The 14712-nt window shown below is 43.5% G+C and overlaps 1 protein-coding gene across 2 annotated transcripts in view; it reads right to left on the minus strand.

The window, feature by feature from the left end:
- Window positions 1-1484, minus strand: part of LOC124593973 (lysosomal alpha-mannosidase-like) — a 169764-nt gene extending 168280 nt beyond the window's left edge. For both annotated transcript variants that reach the window (XM_047132425.1, XM_047132357.1), the window contains exon 1: window positions 1215-1484. In XM_047132425.1, the coding sequence (XP_046988381.1) occupies window positions 1215-1379 (165 nt within the window). In that variant the 5' untranslated portion in view covers window positions 1380-1484. The remainder of the gene's footprint in view (window positions 1-1214) is intronic.
- Window positions 1485-14712: the final 13228 nt, after the last annotated feature.

Below are 14712 nucleotides of genomic sequence, written 5' to 3' on the forward strand. Positions count from 1 at the left end.
TCATTAAAATTCTTAATCCTGTCTTGACAACACTAAACTTTATTTAGAAAGTTCAACATGTTTTGCTGACGATTCATCCGGTATTCGCAAACTCAGAGTTAATCTGATGGTCTCAAACAGAAAAATAAACTACGTATGTCGTGTCTTAGTGTGCAGTATTTGCGCATAACTAATTAATGTACGCCTACGGCAAATTGCGGTCGAGGCAGTACCTATTTGTAGAAACCCCATCTCATCAACTCGAGCATACACTCAAAACATTAAGCTTCGTGGCTATATTCACGTAAGATCGACAATAAAATTTAAATCTATCAGTTTATTACAGTGATGTAGCAGTGTTTAAAAAGTAAATTACTTCGTTTACACTGCAATAACTGTGTCTTAATAATTCATGAAAAAAATTGGGCAATATCAGAATTTGCAACACACAAATCACAGCAGTAAACACAACTTAAGAAAGAAACTATATAAGCAATTTGTTACAGTGTACATTTGCGAGGTAAAATAATGACTCTTTGCCTTAAAACAACAAAACTCCTAGATTGTTTAAGATTCAATGTACAATCTGTTAAGCGCAAAGCAAAAAAATTGTTTCTTCCTGGATTTTTTTTAGGTGTCTGAAGGACCTTTAAAGCAACGGAGTGGTTTCTTAAGCAAAGTTCCTGAAGTAATTATACAGACCATAATTTTAGAAAAATTATCACTATCTTGAAGTTCGATCCTTCAATCATTCATCGCACGTGTGGCAATCTTTAAACAATTTCCACTAGCAATTATGTGACCACTCCTAGCACACGCTACTTCCCGTCAGCCCCAGCAACGCAACTATCAGTATTCAAAACAACCATTTTTTACAAACCGCATCTTCCTTTAAGTGTCACAGACTGCAGTAACAAATATTGTTGCAGTAGTTTATCTGACATAAGTCCAGCCACCACAGTGTACCGGTACATTAAACACGTCAGAAGGATATTATAATTGATTTGAAGTACTCGACTGGTACCTCCGTAGAACAATACTGGATGATAATAATGATGAATACTGTTGGCTGCTATGTGCGTAAAGCGTAGTAACGCGAACCTTTTTAGTAGAAGTACAACCTCCATATACAGTATTAAGAAAAGGCAACAAGCATGCATTACAATACAAGTACAAAGTCATAAGCAGTCTTCCAATTAGTGAATGTTAAACGTGATATTGATGTAATGCCTTACCTTGTATCCACAAACGTTTTCATCCACGGTGTCCAAATACCTTAACGAAGCAGAACCCTTCGAATTATATACGGGTTTTGGAGGCATTCGTGGTACACATGATATTCCATTAGTAACAAACAAGATCACACCTATAACAAACAACATAATGTTTGCAGCAGTCATGTCCAACAGCCATACGTCTTACAGCAATGCCGACGCACTACTGCCGCGGAAACTAGCAGACTTTGCTATTTTAAACTCCACAGCTCCGTATCTTATGTACCCCCAACGCTGAACTGTCGCTAGCGTCAGCTGTTTTCTGTCCGTTGACCAGGTTAGGTAACCGTCTGCCGTTGGCAACACTGCTTACGCCAATCGACTCTCGCTGGCCGCTTCTCGCCACTAATATCGGACTTAAATATCTGTCACGATTTTCGCGCCAAATACGACGGAATACGTAATCTATCAAATGTTTCATGAGAGCCGGCAACGAAAGAATGAGAGTCTAAACTCTCAGAGCATATACCAAGACCGTTATTAAAGAAGCAGAATCGGCTCTACTGCATAGACGATACGCGGAAATTTACAGGCCACCAAATCGTCGATGTGAATCGAGGAAACAGTTCAAATTATATATTCTCTCTGTTTGGACCGTTTGCTTTTGGCTCCAGAACAACATAATATAAGGCGTTACTCTTGTAGCCATGCAAGCACCATTCACGTGCTACCAAATTCGTTAATATATTCAACAGAACGTTAGAAAACACCAGGTGAATATTAAAAGCGTTGTACTACTGTTAAAATTATCATTTATTGTCCTTATTTCTAGCAAGAACATCTGAAAATCGGTTAAGTATCTATAACCTGTCGATAGAACTCGTTTGCTTCATTAAAAAAATCTTCCAGTGTCTTTTACTGCACCTCTGGTAATAGACGATTTCCTGTTCCGGTTTCACATTTCATCTTCAAATTTACTTCGTCAGAATTTAAGACTGTGGTTTTCTCAGCCAAAACTGTCATTGGTGGATGAAAAAAAATAAATAAATAAACAAATAAATAAAAACCCTGTGGGAACAATTTGCAGTGGTCCTGGTGTTCTTATCTTGTAGATTTTTATACTTTTTTATTAAGGATGATAATCATTGTATTGTTCATTGCAAGCATGTAATATTACAATACAGCTAAGCTGTAATAAATTGTGGCGTGAGAGAGTGTGGGTTGTGAGGGGGTGGGGAGGGGAACACACACAGCTCGCCTAGTGCGCCAAAAAACTTGCAGTCGGCACTGATTAGGCGTTCATTTGATGTTGTCCCAGGACACATTCGATAAGTACGTTCGTGCTGAAACCGTCGTCATCTACGTCCGAATGTAAGCGTCCTTTGCGAGCCACTGTAAGTGAAGGCGTGTATTTGCAAGGTACCTTGGGTTTTCCCGCCACAGTCACAGATGAACGATGTAAGAATTACTTATCCTTTGCCGGCAAGCGAAATTCCGAATCCAACTGATTACTTTTATCCATGCATTCTGGATTTCAGAGTAGATCATTACGTTTGAACTCAGAATGTGCTCGTGAATTTTTCAACTACTAGAGGTGAAGGCTATTGGGCGGTAGTTCAATGAAACCATTAGTGTCTGTATTACTTGAATGGAGAACTAGGGGTGGCGAACATCAACCAAGAGTAAGTGAAACTAAAGTAGTAAGTTACTAATGAGAGAAGGAAATCTGCAACGTCTAGTCGAGAGTACTGAATTAAAGGAATAAATTACTACACGACCAAATTTTTCATTTACTCCCCAAACTAAATTTATTTACTTCGTAACTGGAAGAGGGCACCATGAATGAGTACGATTATACGTTATTAACTTAAGAAGAAATAAGGCAAAACTACGTATCAGATCGCAACAGGGGATCTCGTTAACATCCACCGTACGACTGCTGGAAGTGCTTTCAACAGTTTACTTACCTTAAAGCCACTGTATGTGTCCATGCCACAGAACCAAGAAAATACATCAAGGAACAAAGGGATATACTAGCCAACTGGTGGATTCCCGAAAAGTCATGCACAAGCAGAGCCATACAAAAATCGAAAGAATTTATTTTCTGTCCATACAAAAATCATTTGCGATGCCTATGTGAAGACTTTGGTAAGCCGTTCGTCGGGCTCCAGACATGATGCGCGCCTTAGGTACAACAGCAGAGTTGCTGCAGAATTTAAAATGACAGTATGATGGGTTGCTTGTTGGACGTCGTGGATGTGTTCTCTTCAGACATCTTAAGACTCCTGTGTTTCGATCTCACACAAGAGCCAAAAGGCGCTACGATAGCGCCCATATTGCTGTCTCGTGTTTGGAAGAAACACTTCCAAATCATAACTGAAACCATGCGATATAAGAAACAAGTGTGGGAATGATATTGTGGTTGTAATTCTGCACAGCCTTGGAATATAAGTTGGAACATGTTTTTTGCTCGCGCATCATGTCATTTCTGGAAACCCAGAATCTACTCTGTACGAATCAACATGGATTCCGGAAACAGCGATTCTGTGAGACCCGACTCGCTTTATTTGTTCATGAGACCCAGAAAATATTAGATACAGGCTCCCAGGTAGATGCCATTTTCCTTGACTTCCTGAAGGCATTCGATACAGTTCCGCACTGTCGCCTGATAAACAAAGTAAAAGCCTACGGAATATCATACCAGCAGTATGACTGGATTGAAGAGTTTTTAGCAAACAGAACACAGCATCCAGAATGAGATTTTCACTCTGCAGCGGAGTGTGCGCTGATATGAAACTTCCTGGCAAATTAAAACTGCGTGCCCGACGGAGACTCGAACTCGGGACCTTTGCCTTTCGAGGGCAAGCGCTCTACCATCTGAGATACCGAAGCACGACTCACGCCCGGTGCTCACAGCTTTACTTCTGCCAGTATCTCGTCTCCTACCTTCCAAACTTTACAGAAGCTCTCCTGCGAACCTTGCAGAACTAGCACTCCTGAAAGAAAGGATACTGCGGAGACATGGCTTAGCCACAGCCTGGGGGATGTTTCCAGAATGAGATTTTCACTCTGCAGCGGAGTGTGCGCTGATATGAAACTTCCTGGCAGATTAAAACTGTGTGCCCGACCGAGACTCGAACTCGGGACCTTTGCCTTTCGCGGGCAAGCGCTCTACCATCTGAGCTACCGAAGCACTACTCACGCCCGGTGCTCACAGCTTTACTTCTGCCAGTATCTCGTCTCCTACCTTCCAAACTTTACAGAAGCTCTCCTGCGAACCTTGCAGAACTAGCACTCCTGAAAGAAAGGATACTGCGGAGACATGGCTTAGCCACAGCCTGGGGGATGTTTCCAGAATGAGATTTTCACTCTGCAGCGGAGTGTGCGGTGATATGAAACTTCCTGGCAGATTAAAACTGTGTGCCCGACCGAGACTCGAACTCGTGACCTTTGCCTTTCGCGGGCAAGCGCTCTACCATCTGAGCTACTGAAGCACGACTCACGCCCAGTGCTCACAGCTTTACTTCTGCCAGTATCTCGTCTCTTACCTTCCAAACTTTACAGAAGCTCTCCTGCGAACCTTGCAGAACTAGCACTCCTGAAAGTAAGGATACTGCGGAGACATGGCTTAGCCACAGCCTGGGGGATGTTTCCAGAATGAGATTTTCACTCTGCAGCACCGGCCGTGAGTCGTGCTTCGGTAGCTCAGATGGTAGAGCGCTTGACCGCGAAAGGTAAAGGTCCCGAGTTCGAGTCTCGGTCGGGCACACAGTTTTAATCTGCCAGGAAGTTTCATATCAGCGCACACTCCGCTGCAGAGTGAAAATCTCATTCTGGAAACATCCCCCAGGCTGTGGCTAAGCCATGTCTCCGCAGTATCCTTTCTTTCAGGAGTGCTAGTTCTGCGAGGTTCGCAGGAGAGCTTCTGTAAAGTTTGGAAGGTAGGAGACGAGATACTGGCAGAAGTAAAGCTGTGAGCACCGGGCGTGAGTCGTGCTTCGGTATCTCAGATGGTAGAGCGCTTACCTGCGAAAGGCAAAGGTCCCGAGTTCGAGTCTCGGTCGGGCACACAGTTTTAATCTGCCAGGAAGTTTCATATCAGCGCACACTCCGCTGCAGAGTGAAAATCTCATTCTGGAAACATCCCCCAGGCTGTGGCTAAGCCATGTCTCCGCAGTATCCTTTCTTTCAGGAGTGCTAGTTCTGCAAGGTTCGCAGGAGAGCTTCTGTAAAGTTTGGAAGGTAGGAGACGAGATACTGGCAGAAGTAAAGCTGTGAGCACCGGGCGTGAGTCGTGCTTCGGTAGCTCAGATGGTAGAGCTCTTGCCCGCGAAAAGCAAAGGTCCCGAGTTCGAGTCTCGGTCGGGCACACAGTTTTAATCTGCCAGGAAGTTTCAGAACACAGCATGGTGTTCTCCATGGAGAGACGTCTACAGCCGTTAAAGTAACCTCTGGCGTGCCACAGGGGAGTGTTATGGGACCATTGCTTTTCACAATATATATAAATGACCTAGTAGATAGTGTCCGAAGTTCCGTGCGGCTTTTCGCGGATGACGCTGTAGTATACAGAGAAGTTGCAGCATTAGAAAATTGCAGCGAAATGCAGGAAGATCTGCAGGGGATAGGCACCTGGTGCAGGGAGCGGCTACTGACCGTTACCATCGACAAATGTAATGTATTGCGAATACATAGAAAGAAGGATCCTTTATTGTATGATTATATGATAGCGGAACAAACACTGGTAGCAGTTACTTCTGTAAAATATCTGGGAGTATGCGCACGGAACGATTTGAAGTGGAATCATCATATAAAATTAATTGTTGGTAAGGCGGGTGCCAGGTTGAGATTCATTGGGAGAGTCCTTAGAAAATGTAGTCCATCAACAAAGGAGGTGGCTTACAAAACACTCGTTCGACCTATACTTGAGTATTTGCTCATCAGTGTGGGATCCGTACCAGGTCGGGTTGACAGAGGAGACAGAGAAGATCCAAAGGAGAGCGGCGCGTTTCGTCACAGGGTTATTTAGTGACCGTGGTAGCGTTACGGAGATGTTTAGCAAACTCAAGTGGCAGACTCTGCGCAAGAGAGGCGCTCTGCATCGCGGTGTAGCTTGCTGCCCAGGTTTCGAGAGGGTGCGTTTCTGGATGAAGTATCGAATATATTTCTTCCCCCTACTTATACCTCCCGAGGAGATCACGAATGTAAAATTAGCGAGATTCGAGCGTGCACGGAGGCTTTCTGGCAGTCGTTCTTCCCGCGAACCATACGCTACTAGAACAGGAAAGGGAGGTAATGACAGTGGCACGTAAAGTGCCCTCCGCCACACACCGTTGGGTGGCTTGCGCAGTATAAATGTAGATGTAGATGTAGATGTGTTTCACCCAGATGCTGTTGAGGTGAATGGCATCGACCAATTTGCATTTCACCCGGAAGCTGATGCTGCATTCCAAGCTGTCAGAAGGCCTATTATATTTCATTATTTTAATTAAAATTGTAACTAATTACCTAGTAAAATAACGATAGTGTAAAGACTTTTACCATCTTAAGTGGATAAATAAGGCACTAGGTCGTCACTTGAAATGTTCCTCTCTCGCTTTTTTCTCTTTCTTTTCTTTTTTTTTTTTTTTTGCAATTGAGGGATTAATATTTTCATTTTATGTCTTACTGCAGTACACAAAATTATACACAGAAGATGTTTTCTAAGAAAAACTGCATGTCTACTTTTATAATTTTGCAATACAAATATGTATTAGGTTGTGGTAATTAGAAAAACTAAATTTGCCGATGCTGAAATAATAAACACAATGCAAAAACGTGACATGACATATTAAAATGACGTATGAACCAGTGGAAAAAATCTCATGCAATTAAAATATGTTTTCTTTGTACAAAACATACTGATATTCCACAATCCTGAATGTGACCGACGTTCGGCAACAGTAGAAACAGCCAACCAGCTCTGAAGCACGTTGTCTGAAGAACCGGAATTGATGTTTTCTCCATTTCGTAACTGAAATTCATTACTTTCGTTTTAAGGTTATGGTCTTCTTCCCTGATTTCGCTTTGTCTTTCACTTGAAACTATTTTTGCATTATATTTCTCTCGTATTAAACGCAATTTTAACGAATGAAGGTCGTCTACTTATTGCAACAACTCCCCTGTCCTTCACTAAAACCGCATGTTCTCTGCCTTTTTTCATGGGCGCATCTTCTGCCAAGCTCCCGACAGAGAATGCAAACCAAGGTTTGTGACTATAGGATAAAGTTCCACGTCATCATCGATGTTGCTTCAAAGGACCAAATTACCGTATGTTGTGCATTGTCTTTTAACTCTAGTTATCAATAGGCAGCTTGTGAGAAACAAAATTGACTTGCCGACACTGTGCAGAAATGGCTTTTTTCTTTAGTAAAAATGCGTTACTAAATAGTTAGAACTAAAGAAGTAAATAGAATTTGATCTATCCTACAGTTATTCAAAGAATGTATTGGTTGGTTGTTGTTTGATTCGAAGGAGGGGACCAAACAACGACATCATCGGTCCCATCGGATTGGGGAAGCAAGGGAAAGAAGTCGGCCGTGCCCTTTCAAAGGAACCGTCCCGGCATTTGCCTGAAGCGATTTAGGGAAATCAATGAAAACCTAAACAGGATGGCCGGACTCGAGTTTGAACCGTTGTCCTTCCGAATGCGAGTCCAGTGTGCTAACCACTGCGGACACCTCACTCGGTAAAAGAGTATATTGCTACGGAAGTAATTTACTAAAGTAGTCCAGGGTACAGAAGCTCAGGAAGCAAAGACAGTTGCTTTCGCGGTACAAGAAAGATCGGGAGAATGAGGAAAGGCAAAAGTTAGTAGAGATTCGTGCTTATGTAAAAAGAGCTATGCGCGAAGCATACAACTACTACCACCGTCATACCTTAGCAAAAGATCTTGCTGAAAACCCAAGGAAATTCTGGTCTTACGTAAAATCGGTAAGCGGGTCGAAGGCTTCCATCCAGCCACTCACTGATCAGTCTGGCCTGGCAACGGAAGACAGCAAAACGAAAGCTGAAATTTTAAATTTAGCATTTGAGAAATCTTTCACGCAGGAGGGTCGTACAAACATACCGCCATTAGAGTCTCGTACATATTCCCGTATGGAAGACATAGTGATAGACATCCCTGGGGTTGTGAAGCAGCTGAATGGGTTGAAAATAAATCGCCAGGTCCTCATGGGATTTCAATTCGGTTTTACATAGAGTACTCTACTGCACTGGCTCCTTACTTAGCTTGCATTTATCGCGAATCTCTTGCCCAACGTAAAATTCCGAGCGACTGGAAAAAAGCGCAGATGACGCCTGTATATAAGAAGGGTAGAAAAACAGATCCTCAAAATTACAGACCAATATCCTTAACATCGGTTTGTTGCAGGATTCTCGAACATATTCTCAGTTCGAATATAATGGTTGGTTGGTTGGTTGGTTTGGGGAAGGGGACCAGACAGCGAGGTCATCGGTCTCATCGGGTTAGGGAAGGACGGGGAAGGAAGGCGGCCGTGCCCTTTTGAAAGGAACCATCCCGGCATTTGCCTGGAGCGATTTAGGGAAATCACGGAAAACCTAAATCAGGATGGCCGGACGCGGGATTGAACCGTCGTCCTCCCGAATGCGAGTCCAGTGTCTAACCACTGCGCTACCTCGCTCGGTGAATATAATGAATTTCCTTGAGACAGAGAAGTTGCTGCCCATGCATCAGCACGGCTTTAGAAAGCATGGCTCCTGCGAAAGGCAACTCGCCCTGCGAACCATGGATGAAGGGTATCAGACGGATGCCATATTCCTTGACTTTCGGAAAGCGTTTGTCTCGGTGCCCCACTGCAGACTCCTAACTAAGGTACGAGCATATGGGACTGCTTCCCAAATATGTGAGTTGCTTGAAGAACCCAGTACGTTGTCCTCGATGGTGAGTGTTCATCGGAGGTGAGGGTATCATCTGAAGTGCCCCAGGGAAGTGTGGTAGGTCCGCTGTTGCTTTCTATCTACACAAATGATCTTTTGGATAGGGTGGATAGCAATGTGCGGCTGTTTGCTGATGCTGCTGTGGTGTACGGGAAGGTGTCTTCGTTGAGTGACTGTAGGAGGATACAAGATGACTTGGACAGGATTTGTGATTGGTGTAAAGAATGGCGGCTAACTCTAAATATAGATAAATGTATATTAATGCATATGAATAGCAATGTTTGAATACTCCATTATTAGTGTAGCGCTTGACACAGTCATGTCGATTAAATATTTGGGCGTAACATTGCAGAGCGATATGAAGTGGGACAAGCATGTAATGGCAGTTGTGGGGAAGGCGGATAGTCGTCTTCGGTTCATTGGTAGAATTGTGGGAAGATGTGGTTCATCTGCAAAGGAGACCGCTTATAGAACACTAATACGACCTATTCTTGAGTACTGCTCAAGCGTTTGGGATCCCTATCAGGTCGCATTGAGGGAGGACATAGAAGCAATTCAGAGGCGGGCTGCTAGATTTGTTACTGGTAGGTTTGATCATCACGCGAGTGTTACGGAAATGCTTCAGGAACTCGGGTGGGAGTCTCCGGAGGAAAGGAGGCGTTCTTTTCGCGAATCGCTTCTGAGGAGATTTAGAGAACCAGCATTTGAGGCTGACTGTAGTACAATTTTACTGCCGCCAACTTACATGTCGCGGAAATACCACAAAGATAAGATAAGAGAGATTAGGGCTCGTACAGAGGCATATAGGCAGTCATTTTTCCCTCGTTCTGTTTGCGAGTGGAACAGGGAGAAGATGCTAGTATGGTGGATTGCGGAGTATGTATGTAGATGTAGATGTAGAAGTAAGAGGTACTACAAGTGCAGTTTCTACTAGTTGGTGCTCCTGAGCTTGCGTACTTGCTGATCCATGTCAGCAGCACCGTCCACCATATTGCAGTTAGACAAAAAGCTATGATCGGTCTGTACATGATTCAGGCTGTAATAGTGCCTGAAGCACAGAACTATACTGCCTGCAATGCTTCATTACACACTAAAGCGCCAAAGAAACTGATATACGCAAGCTTAGTCAAATACAGACATACATAAACAGGCAGAATGCTGCGCTGCGGTCTGCAACGACTGTGTAAGTCAATAAGTGTTAGATCGGTTACCGCTGCTACAATGGCACATTATCAAGATTTAAGTGAGTTTGAACGTGCTGTTATAGTCGGCTAAGAGCGATGAGACACAGCATCTCCGAGGCAGCGATGAAGTAGGGATTTTCCCGTACGACTATTTCACGAATGTATCGTGAATATCAGGTATCCGGTAAAACATCAAATCTCCGACACCGCTGCGGCTGGAAAAAGATTGTTCAAGAACGGGAACAAAGACGACTGAAGCGAATCGTTCAACATGACAGAAGTGCAGCTCTTCCGCAAACTGCTGCAGATTTCAATGCCGGGCAATCAACAAGTGTCAGCGTGCGAACCATTCAACGAAACATCATCGATGTGGGCTTTCGGAACCGAAGGCCCACTCGTGTACCCTTGGTGACTGTACGACACAAAGCTTTACGCCTCGCCTGGGCCCGTCAACTCCGACATTGGACTGTTGATGACTGGAAACATGTTGCCTGGTCGGACGAGTCTTGTTTCAAATTTTATCGAGCGGATGGACGTCTAGGGGCATGGAGACAACCTCATGAATCCACGGACTCTGCATGTCACCAGGGCACTGTTCTAGCTGGTAGAGACTGTAATGGTGCGGGGCGTTTTCATATGGAGTGATATGTGACTCCTGATACGTCTAGATACGATTCTGACAGGTGACACGTACGTAAGCATCCTGTCTGATCAACTGCATCCTTTCATGTCCATTGTGCATTCCGACGGACTTGGGCAATTCCAGCAGGACAATGCGACACTCCACACGTCCTGAATTGCTACAGAGTGGCTCCAGGAACACTCTTCTGAGTTTAAACGCTACTGCTGGCCAACAAACTCCCCAGACATGAACATTATTGGGCAAATCTGGAATGCCTTGCAACGGGCTGTTCAGAAGAGATCTCCACATCCTGGTATTATTACAGACATAGTCGAGTCCATGCCAGGTCGTGTTGAGGCACTTTTGCTTGTTCGCGGGGGCTCTACGCGATATTATGCAGGTGCACCAGTTTATTTGGCACTTCAGTGTATTATTACACACACAAGAAAACGAGAAAAGTTCATCCAAAGAGGTATAAACTGCAGGCTGTATGTAGCATCCAAGGAGCTGTAACAGACAATAGAAATTCATAGCTTTTTATAGTATGACTAAGCAGTGCTTCAGTGATTTGGTGCAACTGACTTCTACAGCTCTAACACATCGTTACTTTTATTTTGAAATCACAAATATCTTGAGATTTGTGTGCACGGAAATGTGGTGGTGGTGGTTTGTGTTCGTTAAGTAATTTGTATGTGAACACATTGTATTTATATGGATCGGAGATTTCTGGCTTTTCACTGTTTGTTTCCAATTGACACTGTAATTTCACAAAACAACAAAAGAATACTGTCAGTATGATCTACAGTTTTATACATTTGCTTCCATTGACTTAACGATAATTTTATTTTAAACAATAGATGCGTAGTCCACTACACACCTCATACGAAATTTTATTCTCGCTTTACACCTGCTTTGTGCGTCACACTTCTCCTTCAATAGCACGAGAGCTTGTAGTTGTATAAATGAGATGTTCATCGACTTCTCGTACAAAGTTTATGTTCATCTTCAAATTAAACGAATAGAAAGTTGTGTTCGAGGACACGACACAACTCACATCGCTTGGCAATGGGGGCGCCGGAACTGGTTGGCAACGTGGAGCAAGCAATTGACCGCGGAGTCACTTTGCAATCGCGCCGTCTACTGAGCGCTATTAACGTGGGTCGTTTGAACAGTAGCTGTGCGTGTTTGGGGTAAGCCTTTTTTATTTTTAGATTTTTAAACTTATACACTTCGTCCAATGCTGCTTTATTCTGTTGATCCCTTCCAAATAATAGGAATTATCCAAGTCTGCAAAACAGCTATTAGTTGCTGCAATCACCTCCTTGTTTGAATAAAATCTTTGTCCTGCCAGCCATTTCTTCAAATTGGGGAACAAATAGTAGTCTGAGGGATCCAAGTCTGGATAATAGGGGGCATGTGGAACGAGTTGGAATCCTATTTCCATTAATTTTGTGACCACAACTACGGAGGTGTGTGCTGGTGCATTGTCGTGATGGAAAAGGATTTTTTGCAGTCCAATCACCGACGTTTTTCTTGCAGCTCGGTTTTCAAACGATCCAATAACGATGAATAATATTCACCTGTAATAGTTTTACCCTTTTCCAGATAGTCGATGAGGATTATCCCTTGCGGATCACAAAAGACAGTTGTCATAACCTTTCCGGCCAAAGGAATGGTCTTCGCCTTTTTTGGAGCAGATTCTCCCTTGGTAACCCATTGTTCAGATTTTTCTTTCGTCTCAGGAGTATAGTAATGTATCCATATTTCATCCATAGTGACGAAACGACGCTTAAAGTCCTGTGGATTCTTCCTGAACAGCTGCAAACCATCCTTGCAAAACTTCACACGATTCGTTTTTGGTCAAGCGTGAGCAATCACGGAACCCATCTTGCGAATAGCTTTCTCATGTCCAAATGTTTATGCAAAACATTATGTACCCATTCATTTGAGATGCCCACAGCACTAGCAATCTCATACACCTTAACTCTTCTGTCATCCGTCATCATATAAAGGATTTTATCAATGATTTCTGGAATCGCAACCTCCACAGGGCTTCCAGAACGTTGAGCATCACTTGTGCCCATATGCAGGCAGGCAGGCACTCCGTCTTCAGGCCACAAGTGGCCCATCGGGACCATCCGACCGCCGTGTCATCCCCAGTTGAGGATGCGGGTAGGAGGGGCATGTGGTCAGCACACCACTCTCCCGGTCGTTATGATTGTGCCCATATGGCCACTCCGAAAATTTTGAAACCACTTATCAACTGTTCTAATCAAAGGTGCAGAGTCACTGTAATGTTTATCAAGCTTCTCTTTAGTCTCCTGAGGCGTTTTGCCTTTCATAAAGTAATGTTAAACCACCACACGAAATTCTTTTTCGTCCATTTTTTGACAATCACTCGACTTCCTTGATTCATATGAATGCCAAACACCAAGAAATAGACCAATATGGCTGACACTTGGTGTGCGATCTTTCCAAAGATGCTACTAACTAAACATGAGATCGATGCGCGCCGGTGGTGCCATGTCTCGGACTTTGCACGGACTTTTCAAACGCCCCTCTTAAATACACGGGAAGTGATTCGCTGCCGACCCGTTACCAACTCACGTCGACAACGAGTTACTTGACAACCACTCCTTGTACGAAGGACCTTTACGTGTCAATAAAAATGAAGGAATGATTAATGAGAGTGGAGACGTAAGTAGTGAAGAATGTATCGGAGAAGACTCGTCGTGATCGCCTGCCGCGCTACTGCCTTGATTCACTGTGGTGTCACCACTCACAGACACCATAGCAGGTGATACCTAAGATTGGTTGGTTGGTTGATTTGGGGAGGAGACGAAACAGCGAGGTCATCAGTCCTATTACATGAGGGAAGGATGGGGAAGGAAGTCAGCCGTGTCCTTTCCAAGGAACCGCCCGTCCTTTGCCTGAAACAATTTAGGGAAAGATTTGTACCCAAAGATTGGAAAGTTGCACAGGTCACACCAATATTCAAGAAAGGTAGTAGGAGTAATCCACTAAATTAGAGGCCCATATCGTTAACGTCGATATGCAGCAGGATTTTGGGACACATATTGTGTTCAAACATTATGAATTACCTCGAAGAAAACTGTCTATTGACACACAGTTAACATGAGTTTAGAAAACGTCATTCCTGTGAAACACAACTAGCTCTTTATTCACGTGAAGTGTTGACTGCTATGGACAAGGTATTTCAGATCGATTCCGTATTTCTGAATTTCCGAGAGGCTTTCGACACTGTACCACAAAAGCGGCTTGTAGTGCAATTGCGTGCTTATAGAATATCGTCGCAGTTATGTGACTGGATTTGTGATTTCCTGTCAGAGAGGTCACAGTTCATAGTAACTGATGGAAAGTCTTCGAGTAAAACAGAAGTGATTTCTGGCGTTCCCCAAGGTAGTGTTATGGTCCCTCTGCTGTTCCTTATCTATATAAACGATTTGAGAGACAATCTGAGCAGTCGTCTTAGGTTGTTTGCCGATGACGCTGTCGTTTATCGACTAGTAAAGTCATCAAAAGATCAAAAAAAATTGCAATACGATTTAGAAAAGATATCTGAATGGTGCGAAAATTGGCAGTTGACCCTAAATAATGAAAAGTGTGAGGTCATCTACATGAGTGCTACAAGGAATTCGTTAAACTTCGGTTTCACGAGAAATCAGTCTAATCTAAAAGCCATAAATTCAACTAAATACCTAGGTATTACAATTACGAACAACTTAAATTGGAAGGAACACACAGAAAATGTTGTGGG

Source organism: Schistocerca americana, chromosome 1 (genome assembly GCF_021461395.2).
Source record: "Schistocerca americana isolate TAMUIC-IGC-003095 chromosome 1, iqSchAmer2.1, whole genome shotgun sequence".
NCBI classification, from domain to species: Eukaryota; Metazoa; Arthropoda; class Insecta; order Orthoptera; family Acrididae; genus Schistocerca; species Schistocerca americana.